We start from the raw sequence: 15,464 nt of genomic DNA on the forward strand, positions 1-15,464 counted from the left end.
CAATATCCTTTTACCTGTAAAGGGTTAAGAAGCTCAGGCTGGCACCTGACCAAAAGGACCAATAAGGGGACAAGATACTTTCAAATCTAGGCGGGGGGGAAAAGGCTTTTGTCTGTCTATTCTGTGTGCTTGCCGGAGAGAGATCAAGAAAGCTAGCAATCCAACTCCATTAGAATTAGTAAGTACTGGCAAGGAAATGTGTTAGTTTACTTTTGTTTTGGCTTGTGATTTTCTCTGTGCTGAGAGGAAGGTGTAATCCTGGTTTTCTTTTTGTAACTTTAAAGTTTTTGCCCAAAGGGAAATCCTCTGTGTTTTAAATCTGATTGCCCTGTGAGATCAGCTTCCCTTCTAATTTTACAGAGGAGCTTCTTTTACCTTTTTTCTTTCTAATAAAGTTCTGTTTCTTTTAAGAGCCTGACTGATTTCTCTCTGGTCCTAAGACCCAGGGGTTTGGGTCTATGATTACTTTGTAATCAATTGGTTAGGATATTATTCTCAAGCCTCCCCAGGAAAGGGGGTGTAAAGGCTTGGGGGGGATATTTTGGGGGAATAGGAACTCCAAGTGGTCCTTTCCCTGATTCTTTGTTAAATCACTTGGTGGTGGCAGCGTACCCTCCAAGGGCAAAGAGTTTGTGCCTTGGGGAAGTTTTACCCTAAGCTGGTAGAAATAAGCTTAGGGCGTCTTTCATGCAGGTCCCCACATCTGTACCCTAGAGTTCAGAGTGGGGAGGGAACCCTGACACATAGGAAGGCCTTTATATTAGATAAAACATGAATTGCTATAGTATAATTAAGAAGCCAAGTGCCTGACACTCTGAGATTATAGGTGAGGGTGGGAAAATAAAGGTGCTACCTATCCGTATCCAGAGCCATCCTTTATTCATTGGCATATACAACTGTGCAACTTATCACTGGGAGACTGAAACGATTAACCTTTTTCTTGTTTTGCTGGTGTGTGTGTTTTTTTGTTTTTGTCTTAGAGACAAAGTGTCTATTATCCCATCTTTTCACAGAGATGTACATAACTCTCATTAGGATTTGAGGTAATTACTAATAAATACACATCATGTTCTGGAGTGCAGTCCAGACTAATGAGGGGTTATCACTGCCTGACCTGCAACATTGGGTGTTTTGCAATATTTGTTGTTGTAGCTCACTACCAACCTACCATCATGCAGGTCACACCCTGAGTGTCTGTGTGCTATACACCCGTGGTTTAGCAGCTCGGACCATCATAGCCTGTGTATAGCCCCACTCTGGTTTTCACCAGTCTTGGTTACTACTTGCAGAGTGAACCCAACACACTTCCAGTCCTGAAACTTCCCAAAATCATGTGCACTATAATGTTCAGCTCTCTCCTAGTTAAAAGAAATAATATAGTTAATTTGCTTCTTTAAGGAGACAAAACACACCAGTTTCCTACATTAACTGGAGTTGACATTCACTTTAGTACAAACATGGCACTGTTAGTTTAGATTAATAATTTTTAATAGATTTTAAGTGAGTTCAAGAATAAGAGATAAAGTTAGATATGGCCACGAGGAAATAAAAGTTTAAACACAGATCTAAAACTTATTTTAGCAAGTTTTGGTTGAAGGCTTTGTTCAAGAAGGCCTTTATCACTCTCAGCCTTCTAGCAAGAGGGTGACTTACCCTCTCCTTGATCAGGATCTCTTCCAGAGGCTAGAGGTTCTGGTGCCTTTGTCATCTTAGGTGAAAGTGATAACTTGGGGTTCTCTGACCCTTTTGTTTATAGTCCATTAAATCTCTGAAGTGGATTCTCCTGAACGATACCCCTCAAAGTAAAGTTTATTCAAGCTGTGAGGAAGGCAACATGGAGTCTGGTGGTGAAGGAAGCTCCATGCTCTTTCTTCTCCCTTCTGTGTTTGCTGAAATGCAAATTGTTCTGTTTCCTGCCATCTCCTCCCCTGGCTGTCTTGATGGTCCTGTTTACTACTTACATGTAAACTGGGGTAAACACACATTCCTTTGTTTCAGGACAGACCTGTTTAACAACTTTTTCCTAGGCAGAGTGGTCTGGTTTTGAACATTTCTTAATAACATCATACAGAAGGAATTAATAACTTTATTGACCAGCTAGTTATTTATTTTCAAATGATATGTCACAAGGCATATTATTACAATATTGTGTAGGCTGTGGAATACACAGGTGCTTTGGGTCACAATATTCATATACGTTAATGAGGAAATAGACTTCTGAATCTTTCCTGCATTGGAGTGAACATTACCACTAACCAAGACACTGGGGCATCTCTATTTGTGAATTTACTTTTAGAATGGACTGCTGTTTTTCATAGTTTTGTTATCTGTTGAATAAGGATATAGAGCTGTGCATAAAATACTGTTTAAAATGTATTTTCAGGTTTATTGAACTCCAGATATGGTAGAGGATGGACAGAGCATCGCAAGTTGGCTGTAAGCAGCTTTCGTTGTTTTGGATATGGTCAAAAGTCCTTTGAACACAAAATTTCAGAAGAATCCATGTTTTTTCTTGATGCCATTGATACATACAAAGGCAGACCCTTTGATCTTAAACACTTGATAACAAATGCAGTCTCAAACATTACTAATTTGATTATCTTTGGAGAACGTTTTACATATGAAGACACTGAATTTCAGCACATGATAGAGATTTTTAGTGAAAACATTGAATTAGTTGCTAGTGCTTCAGTGTTCTTGTATAATTCTTTTCCCTGGATTGGCATATTACCCTTTGGAAAACATCAACAACTGTTTAAGAATGCAGCTGAAGTCTATAACTTTTTGCTTGAACTTATTGAGCGTGTTTCTAAAAACAGGAAGCCTCAGTCACCTCGACATTTCATTGATGCATATCTAGATGAAATGGATCGAAGTGAAAATGATCCAGAGTCTACATATTCAACCAAAAATTTAATTTTCTCTGTTGGAGAACTCATCATAGCTGGAACAGAAACCACAACTAATGTTTTAAGATGGGCAGTATTGTTTATGGCTCTTTATCCGAACATTCAAGGTAAGAATTTTTGTCATTTTTGAGGAACTGATATTGTAGCCTTTATGGTGAGAATTTAGAGTGCATTTTCAACATGGTGTGTTGGAGTTGCTAATACTAATCCTTAGTAAAAATAAAAATTCGTGCGCATTACGCCATTATGTCCCTTTCTTAATGTATTGCAGACAGACATGCCAATGCTTTTTTATCTGCAGCTAAAATGGGTATCAAGTTACCATTAGGATAACATTTTAAGGGGTTTTTTTTTGTAAGCACTTCAGTGAACTTTTTTTTTTTTTAATAAGGAGAGATTTACTTTTATTATGTGTAGGTTGAACAATATGACGACTCAGAATACTGGCTGGCAGAAGAACACAATCAGCAAAAAAGTGTAAATCAGATTTTGGGTAACTGAACCATTTTTTAATCCTTAAGTGCATCAATCCATGACAGGTTTATGTTCTATACACTTATATATATTTACATTGATCATTAGGGAGAAAAAAGACAATATGAGCATTTTAAAACATAACCAGCGTTAGCTTAGTTCTGAAGTACAATGCTAACATGTATTTTTGAAAATGGTCACATTGAAGTTTTAGTGTGGAAGCTTAGACATTAAATATCATTAGTTAACTTCCTTTATGAGTTCACACACCTTCTGAGAAAAGATTTTTTTCATATCACAACCTTGTAAGTGCTTAGGTTGAACTAAGACTTTTTAATACTTAGGGGAAGAGGCCAGTTAAGTGTCTCAAATATTAATGTGTGAAAAGTTGCTATTTTATATATGATGGGCAAAATTTTCTGCTCATGTAAATGGATGCTGCTGCCTTGACCTCAATGAAACTGTGCTTATTAACACCAGCAGGGACTTCTGCTCAGTGTTTAATTTTCATACATTAGTTTAACTGGTTTAACCATGCTCTCCTGTACATCTTGGTGATTCCACAGAAATTGTGATTGTTATTGCATGGGGGCCATCACTTAAAATATCTTATACATTTTGGAGGGCCTCTATTTCATCAAAAGGGTTTCCTGAACTCCAAATTTATATGGCCAGGGGATAGCAATATATGTTTGTATGTATGTATATGGCATGAGATAAAAGGGAAAAAATTGAAGGCTAATAATTACCTTCATAACTAGTTATATTTACTCTTTTAATTTCCTCATAATACAGGATCATTCTCACCTTACAAGCAGCATAAAGCATTGCCAACTCCACATACAGGAAGTCACCAGACAAACCCTGAAAAGTCGCTAGATGTAGCTGTTTAAGCACTCAAAAGGAGTAAAAAATGTCACATAAAATTTCCAGAGAATTATATATATATATATGTATACACACACCCCCCTCCCAAAGTAGTCTCAAAATCATTCACAAGCAGCTCAACAGGGTTTAATATAATCCATCCCATGCTCTTACTACATTCTGTTGCATACGAGAAGCAACTACAACAGTACACTGTTATCATAAAGAGAGTGCCCTCTGCTCACTGGGAAGGAAACTGCAGCCCTCTGTTCATTAGGAAGGGCACTCTGTACGCTGCAGCCCAAGTTGACTGAGGTTGGTTAATTTCAGCTGAGCCTTCCTTTCTTGCCAGCCTGGATTTGAGCCAACAGGTTAGTGAAAGGGAGAGCCCAGAACCAGGGGGAAGAGGTCATTCACCTGACCTGAGCTCGGCACTGCAGGGAGCCAAGAAAGTAGATTTAAAAACAAAAATCCGTTAGCTGGACCCCTTCCCCCTATTTCCAGGGTTTCATTTCTGAAAACAGCTGGGCAGCTAACCCCAGGCCAAGCCAGGGGAAGGAGTAAAGGGGAACTGAAATCAAGCTAGTTCCACCTTTGATCCTGTAGTAAGGGCTTCATTCCTGGAGGCCCGGTGCCCCTGTCTCATACCACCCCATCTTCTATCCGTGCAGCGCTCCTCGCTGGCTAACCTGCCTCCCCCACCCTACCCACTTCATTAGGCATCTTTCCCTGCATCACAGGGTGTGATACCTACTGTGGAGTAGCAAGAAAGAACACATCTGGGTTAAAAACAAACCCTGGCAAAACTTTAAGTTACAAAAAAGACACACAGACAGAAATAGTCATTCTATTCAGCACAATTCTTTTCTCAGCCATTTAGAGAAATCATAATCTAACACATACCTAGCTAGATTACTTACTAAAAATTCTAAGACTCCATTCCTGGTCTATCCCCGGCAAAAGGAGCATACCGACAGACAGAGACCCTTTGTTTCTCTCCCTCCTCCCAGCTTTTGAAAGTATCTTGTCTCCTCATTGGTCATTTTGGTCAGGTGCCAGCGAGGTTACCTTTAGCTTCTTAACCCTTTACAGGTGAGAGGATTTTTCCTCTGGCCAGGAGGCATTTTAAAGGGGTTTACCCTTCCCTTTATATTTATGACAGCTGCTCTCTCCAAAGTGCTGCTCTCTCTTAGCAAAGTATTTAATTAGCCTCCACAAACTTATTTTCCTCATCTGTAGATTATAGTGATCTAAGCCGAAGAAGCCCTGGAATGTGATTCCTTCTGAGGACATACTCAATTGAGACATAATGACATTGACTTGGTGTGCAACAGAATGTAGTAAAAAGATCATGGAATGGATTTTAACACTGTTGAGCTGCTTGTGAATGATTTTGTGACTAGATATTGGTGACTTCTTTCTCTGAATGTCACTGTAATTGGCAGTGAAAGTCGCTAGATTTATCACTGGTCACTTTGACACTTATTTTCTTGCAAGGGAAAGCAAAAAGTCACTAAATCGAGTGACAAAGTCGCTAAGTTGGCAACTTATGGGCCTTACAAAAAGAAATATTCTTATTCCCTTCTGCATTAGGTCTTCACGCAAATCATCATCTTCCAACAGGGGACAGAAACTAGGCACTTCTTGCAGTTCTGTCTCTCAGCCAGATCATTCAAGAGGCACTGTACTGTTAAAACACAAAGTAATCCCTCTCTCCTAAAATTCTCCTGTGATCTCAACTTCTGTTAGCTCTTGGGAGAAAAATAAGCTCAGGATTCAAGTTCAGATTCTTTACATAGCAGTAAATAATATTAATACCCTGCATTTATGCAGACATTTTCCACATGAGGATCTCAACTTGTATCAAAAATACCAGTCAACTACGAAATACACTAAGGTTCTGGTCTGATCTATCTCATGCACTTTCTTTGGGATGGGAGAGGTTAGTTTCATTTTAAGAACTTGGTAATAGTTCTTCATTGTCTAGATATACTGTGTTGACGCCATTCAAGCTATATCACTGCTATTTTATGTGATTTAGGGGCTGTATAATGGCATTAGCAAACACACTGATAAAGTACATCAGAAAAAAAGAGTAAAGGAGCTGTTGCCCTGTTGAGCAAACTATTGTGTGATTTTTCAATGTGCAGTTGATTTAAAGGATCCAGTTATATTTTTTCATTTTTAAAAGAGAGTTTGAAAGAGAAGTAATTAAATTCATATCCCAAAAAGTCAAAAAATTCAGGAATCCAGCTTGAGTTGTTCCTCTTACTTTTACCATATTGTGCCTAACTATTTCAAGATTCTTAAAATAGTGGGTGATTTTACACAACATATGTGGTGTACTATCTTGGGATAATTAGATAGATTAAAGTTTAAGTAGCTCTTAATTCTGAATTTTCTATACATGATCTGCTCTTGTGTTTGATTTTTTTCTTTTTGCATTTAATATACTTCATCTTAGCTATCTAGAATGTGATGTTAGTTATCCCAATTCTGATGAGCTCCTTGAGAGGGGAAACTTATTGAGTGAAGAAAAACATAGGAATCAAGATTATGGCCCTAGTTTGTTGCGAAATTACTATTTCTTTGGGGCTTGAAAAAACTGTCAGGAGTGGAATGAGAGTACCAGAGGAAATTAAAAATTGAAAATATCTACCATACCGGCTTGTTAGGTGCTGCACTCAGTACTAAGACATTTCTAGTCTTAACACAAAATATTTATGTATTTATTCCTTACAGTTAAATTTTAAAGTATTGCACAATAAACTAAAGGTTTTTTTCTCTAACAGGGCAAGTTCATAAAGAAATTGATTTGGTTGTGGGTCCAAACAAAACACCTTCTTTAGAAGAGAAATGCAAAATGCCTTACACTGAAGCAGTTCTACATGAAATTTTAAGGTTCTGTAATATAGCTCCATTAGGTATTTTCCATGCAACTTCTAAGGATACAGTTGTGCGTGGTTATTCTATCCCTGAAGGCACTACAATAATTACAAACCTCTATTCTGTACACTTCGATGAAAAGTACTGGAGTAACCCAGAAGTGTTTTATCCTGAACGGTTTTTGGACAGCAGTGGGCAGTTCATCAAGAAAGATGCATTTGTTCCTTTTTCACTAGGTAAGAGCTCATGCCTATTCATACATCTATATACAATAGTGTTAACTGATCCACAATAGACAGCATGATGTAAAAAAGCTACACTTACGATAAAACAATTGTTTGTAAAGTTATATTTAATACAGTGCATCAGAGGCTTAGTAATGTCCATAGGTGCTGGAATTAAGGGTGCTGTTGCACTCCCTGGCGTGAAGTGGTTTCCATTATATACATAGTTTACAGTTTGGTTCAATGGCTCTCAGCACCCCCACTATATAAATTGTTCCAGCAACACTGGCAATGTCATGTAATGCTGTCGCTTATATAAATTAAAGGACATTTTGATACAAAAACTGATCATGTCATCTTAATGTTTTATAAGTATGTTTTATCTGAGGATTTTACACAGCCTCTGTCATTGTGGTTTCTAACTGAGTTTTGTTTGTTTGGCAGTTGATGCAGCTAGGCTAAGCAATCATTTGCTGCTTAGATTTTGGTGTCTGCTCAATTTTTCATAATCCAGTTTCCATCTTTGAACACTTGATATTGTAAAATCTGAATACCTTATTTTAAATTTGGGTTTAGGACGTCAGCTAATGTTGTTTTTCCGATTGATCACTTTTTGGGAGAATAAATACAACTGATCTGGAGCAGAAATCTAGAGTATTTAGAACTCCTTAATTGATGCTGCAGATGCATTTACTGAATAGAGTGTTCTAATTATTCAAATGATCATATAACATGGGTTTTTTAAATTAAATCAATTGAGCAAATATCAAAACCCTCAAACCCTTCAGACTAAGGCTTTCATCTTAAAGAATCTGGAGAGTGTTTTCAAGCTTTAGAACAAAATAAATTAAATGTGTTACTTGTAATTTAACCTCTTCCTATTTATCTGCTCTAGTATCTTATAACATTGCTTCTTGCCTCCTGTACTTTATCAACTCTGCTAGCTTTGACTGTCTATTTAGCTGCTTCTCCCACAAGCACCTTTATGCTTCCAGGCTGCCTATTATGCATGGAATGAGAATTTGTGGATAAAGCCACTACACTATCCTATTTTAGATCCCTCCAAAAGTCCCACTTTTACTGTGATATTTGTGGTTAATTACCAACTGATGATTGGCAATAGACTTAAACAAGTGCAGAAATTTAGTGAGTGACGAACATTGATGACAGTAGGCACAATTTTGTTGTCTTTTGCAAAAATCCCATTGATCTCATTAGCAGTTTTGCCTAAATTAAGACTGCAGGATTCGATCCAGTGGTACTTGTGTTGTCAAAACTACAAATGTTTTTAAAATATGACCCTTAATATAATTTGCACATATCCTTTCCTATGAATCAAACCCAGTATTGTGTCCAAACAGCTCCCCTTAGACTGGAAGCAGAAATAACCATTCTTTTTTGAAATGTAAGTGCAAACATAAATACATTAAATATATATATATTTTCTATTCAGGAAGAAGACATTGTCTTGGAGAACAACTGGCCAGGATGGAAATGTTTTTGTTTTTTACTTCATTACTTCAGCGATTTCACCTGCATTTTCCACATGCTTTGATTCCCAATCTGAAGCCAAAATTAGGCATGACATTACAACCACAGCCATATCTCATCTGTGCTGAAAGACGTTAAAGCATATGAGCCAAACTCTCAGCTGGTGTAAATTGGAATAGCTCCACTGAATAAATGGAGCTGCACCAACTTACAGCAGCTGAGTATCTGGCCCCATCTTTTATTTATAACTATCTTGTTCGTAGTCTTGTCAAAAGAACAAGAATTCTAAACACTCTCTGTTAAAGGACTTACACACAAATTTTGTCTTATTCATAGGTTTTAGGTATTTAATGTATTTGTATGTAATTTTCACAAAAAAGGCATTAATACTCTTCATGTGTTTAAAGATTCTGTTCTCACTTCAAAAATCTAGATCAGGTTCCATTTCTCGTTTCAACTTTTCAAGATTTCATTGAATTACCCTTGTGACAGGGTCAGGCTAGATGGCTACAGGAGAGTGATAGAAGGTAGATATATTAGCCCCAGGTTAAGCAGATCCCTTTACTCTGAGTAAGATAATGGGCTGTTCCAGAACAATCAGGAAGTTTCTGGAACCAATTGAGGCAGGCTAATTAGGACACCTCGAGCCAATAAAGAAGCTACCAGAATCAATTAGGACAGGCAGGCTAATCAGGGCACCTGGTTTTAAAAAGGACCTCACTTCAGTTAGTGAGGTGCGTGCGAGGAGCTGGGAGCAAGAGGCGCAAGAAGCTAAGAGTGAGTAGGCGTACTGCTGGAGGACTGCGAAGAACAAGCGTTAACCAGACATCAGGACAAAGGTCCTATGGTGAGAATAAAGAAGGTGTTGGGAGGAGGCCATGGGGATGTAGCCCAGGGAGTTGTAGCTGTCACCCAGCTGTTACAAGAGACACTGTACACAGTTGCAATCCACAGGGCCTTGGGCTGGAACCCGGAGTAGAGGGCTGGCCCGGGTTCCCCCCATCCCTCTTAACTCCCTATTTGAGACAAGAGGAGGTGACCTGGACTGTGGGGAAGGTCCTTGGCCTATCCCCTGACCCACTAGGTCGACCAGCAGAGACTGTGGGGATTGTTTTACTTCCCTTTCCCCATGCTGGCCAGTGATGAGGTTAGCCGAGTGAACAGCAGGTTTGAGCCACTAGCAAAAGTGGCCAAACTGAGGGCTGCCGTGAATCTCTGAGGCGAGCAAATCCGCCAATAAGCGCAGGACCCACCAAGGCAGAGGAGGAACTTTGTCACACCCTATTTAAAGATTATTAAAAAATTCAGCTACTGCCACACACAATATTTTCTATTATTCATGATATTTAAATAACGTTGAGAAAAATAGTTTTTAAAGTTTTTAACATAAGCGGAAAACTGTTTTTAATTTGGGAGAATGTTCTGATAAATTTGGAGAGCTTGGATGAAACCTGTTGCAGTCAGAGTCCTCTCATGAAATCTCAAATAATAAAAAACTGCCCCAAACAAACTTATTTTTAGAGTACTTCATTAAAATATATTAACCCCATTTTTCATTAAAAACCCTTTTTGAAATATGTTGTAATAAATCCTATCTATATATTCTTCCTTGACAAATCCCATCTTGCCCACTTGTATTCATTCACAATGCTGCTGCAAAGATAATTTTTCTGGCATGACACGTCAAGTATATCACCCCTCTTTTTACATCATTCTGGTTATTCCACGTTTGCCACTGCATCAAATAACAACTACATGTCTTCACTTTTAAGGAACTTCATAGCCTATACCCACCCTATCCAGCATGCCTTATATGCTGTCAGAATGTTGAATCATACCTCTGCTCTGACAGTTATGGCAGCCCTCATTGCCCATTTGTTACATTTTCAAACAAGCACCTTCTTGTGGCTCCCCATGCCATCCTATCTACTGTTAAAAATGTGTGACTTATTTCTAGTTTAAGCTGGCATACCTTTAACTTCCAGCTATTGGATTTGTTATACATTTTTCTGCTAGATTGATGAGCCCTCTATTATCAATTTCTGCTCCTCATGTAAATAAGTACATATATACTATGATCAAGTTGCCCCTAAATTGTCAGTTTGGTAAGATGGAGCTCCTTGAGTCTTTCACTGGAAAGTGGGGTGGTTTTTTTTCCATTATTTTAATTCTTGTGGCTCTTCTCTGAACCCCTTCCAGTTTTTCAACATCTTTCTTGAATTGTGAACATCAGAACTGGATGCAATATTCCAGTAGAGATAGATCAGTGCCGAATACAGAGTTAATATAAACTCTCTACTCCTACTCCATATTCTTCTGTTTATATATCCAAGAATCACATTAGCCCAGTAGTTCTTAGACTTTTTGCCAGCACAACCCCATTTTAATAAATTATTTTCTTCCGGGGCCCCAGACAGCATAGCGGATGCCATTTTGATCAGCATTAATTATATTACCCTCCTTTAATTCTTAATTGAGTCCAGTATCAGCTGTTCCAAAATTTTTGCCAGGATCATTGTCATTCTGTAAAGTCTTGTAATTACCTGGGTGATCGAATTTACTATTTTAAAATACTGTCACAACATTATCTTTCTTCCAATCCTCTGGAAGTTCGCCAGTGTTCCAAGAGTTACTAAAAATCAGGTACTGGACATTACTGATCCAGATTGCTCCTGGGCCAACACTTTTAAAACCCTTGGATGTATTTTACACAGACCTGCAGATATCAAAATGTGTAACTTCAATAGTTGCTATTTAACATCCTCCTGAGTTACTGTTAGAATGGAAAGTATTTATGTCATCATCATGTGGCTTTTTCCCAGATACAGAACAGAAATATTTGACAGCTTCTGCATTTATTATTGACAACCCTATCATTTTCATCTTGTAATGGACCAACTCTAGGATTCTTTGTAATCTTAATATACGTAAACTCGTGATTGTTGACACTTCCTGTGTCCTTTTGTTTCCCTTATTAGTTTTCTGCAGTTCCTAACTTCTAAATTATATTCATTCCTGTCAGCTTCCCCATTTTTCCATTAAAAAAATGTAACTGCCCTCACTTCTCCTTCAAGACAGGATAGCCTTTTCTTCTCATCACGGAATGTAAGAATGAAAAAAAAAATCCCTCCGTGTAAAATTGTTCGCTATGGTGAATTTGCTAATGTTTGTCCAGACTAGTTTTAAGTGTCCCATAGGAGACTATTATGGAGCCTTAGATGTCAGTATAGGGAATCTTTCTTAGATTAATCCTAAATTTTACCTTCCTTAATTTCAGCACATTAATCTTAGCTAAACTCCCCTTAGCTATGCCTCCCTCATCCCACAACAAACAATTCCTATTCCCCTTTGATGTTGTCTCCCTTCAAATATTTGTAAATTTATATGCTCCCCATCCTTGTGCTAAATTTACATATCGTTAGCTTTTTAAATCTGTCCTCAAAATCCAGTACCCAGATCATTTGTTGCTCTTTTCTGGACTCTCTCCAATGTATTAATATCTTTCTGGTATTGAGGTGTCCAGAACTGAAGGCAGAGTTTCCAGATACAGTTGCATTAGAACCAGAGAGAAGGGAACTATTACCTTTTTCACTCATAATGTGCTGCCCCTGCATATGCAATTAAAAATAGCCTTGGGAAAACTAAATTGCAAATTCTTGTGTAATTGGTTGTCTACTATGATTCCTAGTACACTTTTAGTATGACATCTTTTCAGGTTTCTCTTTCCTATTGAGTATCTCTTAAAAATTATTTCCCCCAGATTATGGATTAGTTTAAACTCTTGTGTATACCTTGTATCATTTCTCTGTTCTGAGTAGCGTTTGTAAATGAGGGCCAGATCCTGTTACTCCTCTTCATGTAAGTAGTTCCATTAATGCAGGCTTTTCTCTGAATTCCATCTACTATTTTTTCTTTCTTTGTTTCTACTATTGAGATGCCCAGAATTGAAATCAGTATCGTAGGTGTAGTCTTATCAGGAGCCACATTGACTTAATGCTACTTCATGTTCAGCCCAATATTCCATTAGTTTGGCCCTGCCATATCCACAGATGCCAGTTGACAAAAGCAGGCAGATAGCACGCTACTTTTGCTACAGCTAGTCTACATGAAAATGTGCTCGTACTACAGTTACCTCATCCTCCTTCTCCCCTTCCCTACCTCTTTGTTTGTTCAGGCACTCCTCATATCTTGTCATTAACCTAAATTTCATTTTTTTTAGGGCTGGGACTATCTTTCCTGTGTTGTTACAGTGCCTAACACAGGGGTCGGCAACCTTTCAGATGTGGGTTTATTCACTCTAATTTAAGGTTTCACATGCCAGTAATACATTTTAACAAGGTCTCTTTCTATAAGTCTATAATATGTAACTAAACTATTGTTGTATGTAAAGTAAATAAGGTTTTTAAAATGTTTAAGAAGCTTCATTTAAAATTACATTAAAATGCAGCTCTTATCAGTTTAGTGTGATCCTTGCCCTTGGATTTCATTGCTGAGTTTTCCAATGTCTGGCACGTATTTGGATACTTATAGCTGCACACAGGCTTCTGAGTGATCAGTTGTTAACCGGCTCCGAGAGGGACAGAGAACAGATTTTATGTGTGAAAATACCTGTTCACACAGGTATGTGGATCCAAATGCTGAAAGCACTGCAAATGCAATTTTCTTCAAACAGTTAAATTTCACTGGCAGGGACGTCCAGCAGGTTAGAACAGAGGTCCCGTGATCTCTCTCGGTAGCTGCAAGTGCACTCCACAGATCTCCAAACTTTGATGCCCACAATTCTGAGCTTTTTAACTGAATGAGCTGCATTTCGAAATCTGCAACACCCATCCACTGAAATACAGACAAATCCAAGTTGCTGTCATTTAACTTTTCAGGTTTAATTAGAAAAGAAAGCATTGGGCCAAATAGCTGGAAATCTTGAAATCTGTCAGAAAATTCTGATTCCAGTTCTTGCACGTACATTCTAATCTCATCGTCAAACGCAGTGCGCTGTTCCACGTGGCGTGATAGTGATGTAAGCAACAAATCAGGACTTAAAAATATCCCAGTACAGTGGCGCTGGAACAATTTTTAAGGTGGGGGTGCTGAGTTGTGCCCCCTCTTGCCCCTGTCTGCACCCCTCACTGCCCCAGGCTGGGGCCAGTGGGCCACAGCTGGGGGTGGCTGCAGGCTGGTGGCCGGGGGCCAGCGGGCAGAACCCTGGCTGGCAGGGGGCTGGTGGCCGGTACCCCAGACCAGCAGGGAAGTGGCCAGGACCCGGGCAGTGTGAGTGCCACTGAAAATCAGTGTGCCATAGTTTGCCTACCCCTGACCTAACATAATGGGTCACATGTCCCTGATTGGGGCCTCTAAATACTACTGTAATATAAATTGCAGTCCATTATCACCACTAGGTCTGTCTCCCCACATTATCTGTTCTCATATGCAATTATAAATTTTATATAGTATATATAAAGGTCTCTATATCCACAGTGTCTGTGTGTTTGGATGAATGTTTTGTGTTTAACCATATTATAACTTTTTACATTAGCATTATCATCACATGAAAAACTGTTGGGTTGGAAGACTGAAAAACTACACAATTATTAAAATATAAATAAGAATGTGTAATTAAATACATGCATAGTTAAATTCTTATTTTAGTTCTAATTTATAGATGAATGCTGGGGCCAGATTTTCTGTGGGTATTACTCTTAATTGTGTGTGCCAAAACAGAAGCTGATGCTGCACATTTCAAGTGTTCTTGAAAATTTCTGCTTTTCCTCAGTTCTGTGCTTAACAGTCTTTTTGTGGGTTACCCATCTCCTTTAAACTAGGGGGCACAACCCAATTTGTCATTCCTATATTTGGGATGGACCATTCCACTTAAACCACCAGATGGTTGTATTCCCAAAGCTATAACAGTATCATGAAAAATTACTAAATATTAAACCTACTAACTAAAATTTGGCAATTTTCTTTAAATGTTAACCTTACAGTAGAAGGGAGAAAGAGCTTTTGAGAAACCAAATCAGTATTATGTCTGGAATATGGAATTAGAAAATACAGAAATCAGGAGAACAGAAATTAGACCCCAAAATGTGTTTGCTCTCTGTTTCTGCATATATTAGTCCTTACTCTGTGATACAAACTCCTGAAATATCACAAAGGTGGGAGCCATTTTGACTCAAAAATATCTTAGAAGAAATTTGCATTACTAAGAGACTACAGATTACAATGCTGTTCTCCTGAATGGTTCATTCATGGATGAGGAGATCTGTCTTTTCATGAGACCTAGAATTTCTTACATTGTATCCACAAACTTAGTCTAGTATGCTGTAATATCTCAGGGAGGAAGACTGGTTTTCCAGCATACATGTCTTGGTCTCTATGCTGCTATTAAAGATAACAAGCTTGCTTTCTGTACCTTTGAAAGATGAAAGGTGGACCATGAGTTTGTTTTTTCTAAAGTTTTCTGTTTTCTTGAAGTAATTTCTTGGTAAACTGTTGAGATCCTAAACTTCTGCCACTGCCTCTCCTTGGCATACCTGGAGCTTGGACAGAAGGATAGGAGGATTGTGCTTTGTGATCTGTGAACATGAGTATATTATTTGATTATGATTGTGCCTTT

The 15,464-nt window shown here is 38.3% G+C and overlaps 2 protein-coding genes across 7 annotated transcripts in view; one reads left to right on the plus strand and one right to left on the minus strand.

Annotated features, from left to right (window-relative positions):
• The window catches only part of CYP2R1 (cytochrome P450 family 2 subfamily R member 1), a 37,734-nt gene extending 28,745 nt beyond the window's left edge, over nt 1-8,989 (plus strand). The window contains exons 3-5 of the mRNA XM_077818375.1: nt 2,384-3,016; nt 7,043-7,372; nt 8,814-8,989. Of these exons, the coding sequence (XP_077674501.1) occupies nt 2,384-3,016; nt 7,043-7,372; nt 8,814-8,989 (1,139 nt within the window). The remainder of the gene's footprint in view (nt 1-2,383; nt 3,017-7,042; nt 7,373-8,813) is intronic.
• PDE3B (phosphodiesterase 3B) overlaps nt 1-15,464 on the minus strand; it is a 289,400-nt gene that overhangs the window by 9,474 nt on the left and 264,462 nt on the right. For 3 of the 6 annotated variants that reach the window (XM_077818371.1, XM_077818374.1, XM_077818372.1), the window contains 2 exons: nt 15,261-15,423; nt 1,169-1,358 (listed from right to left, as the gene is read on the minus strand). The exons of 1 other annotated variant lie outside the window; for it this stretch is intronic. The gene's annotated coding sequence lies outside the window, so the exon portion shown is untranslated. The remainder of the gene's footprint in view (nt 1-1,168; nt 1,359-15,260; nt 15,424-15,464) is intronic. 2 more of the 6 variants (XM_077818370.1, XM_077818369.1) reach the window with 2 other exon arrangements.

This window comes from Eretmochelys imbricata, chromosome 6 (assembly GCF_965152235.1).
Source record: "Eretmochelys imbricata isolate rEreImb1 chromosome 6, rEreImb1.hap1, whole genome shotgun sequence".
Lineage (NCBI taxonomy): Eukaryota > Metazoa > Chordata > Testudines > Cheloniidae > Eretmochelys > Eretmochelys imbricata.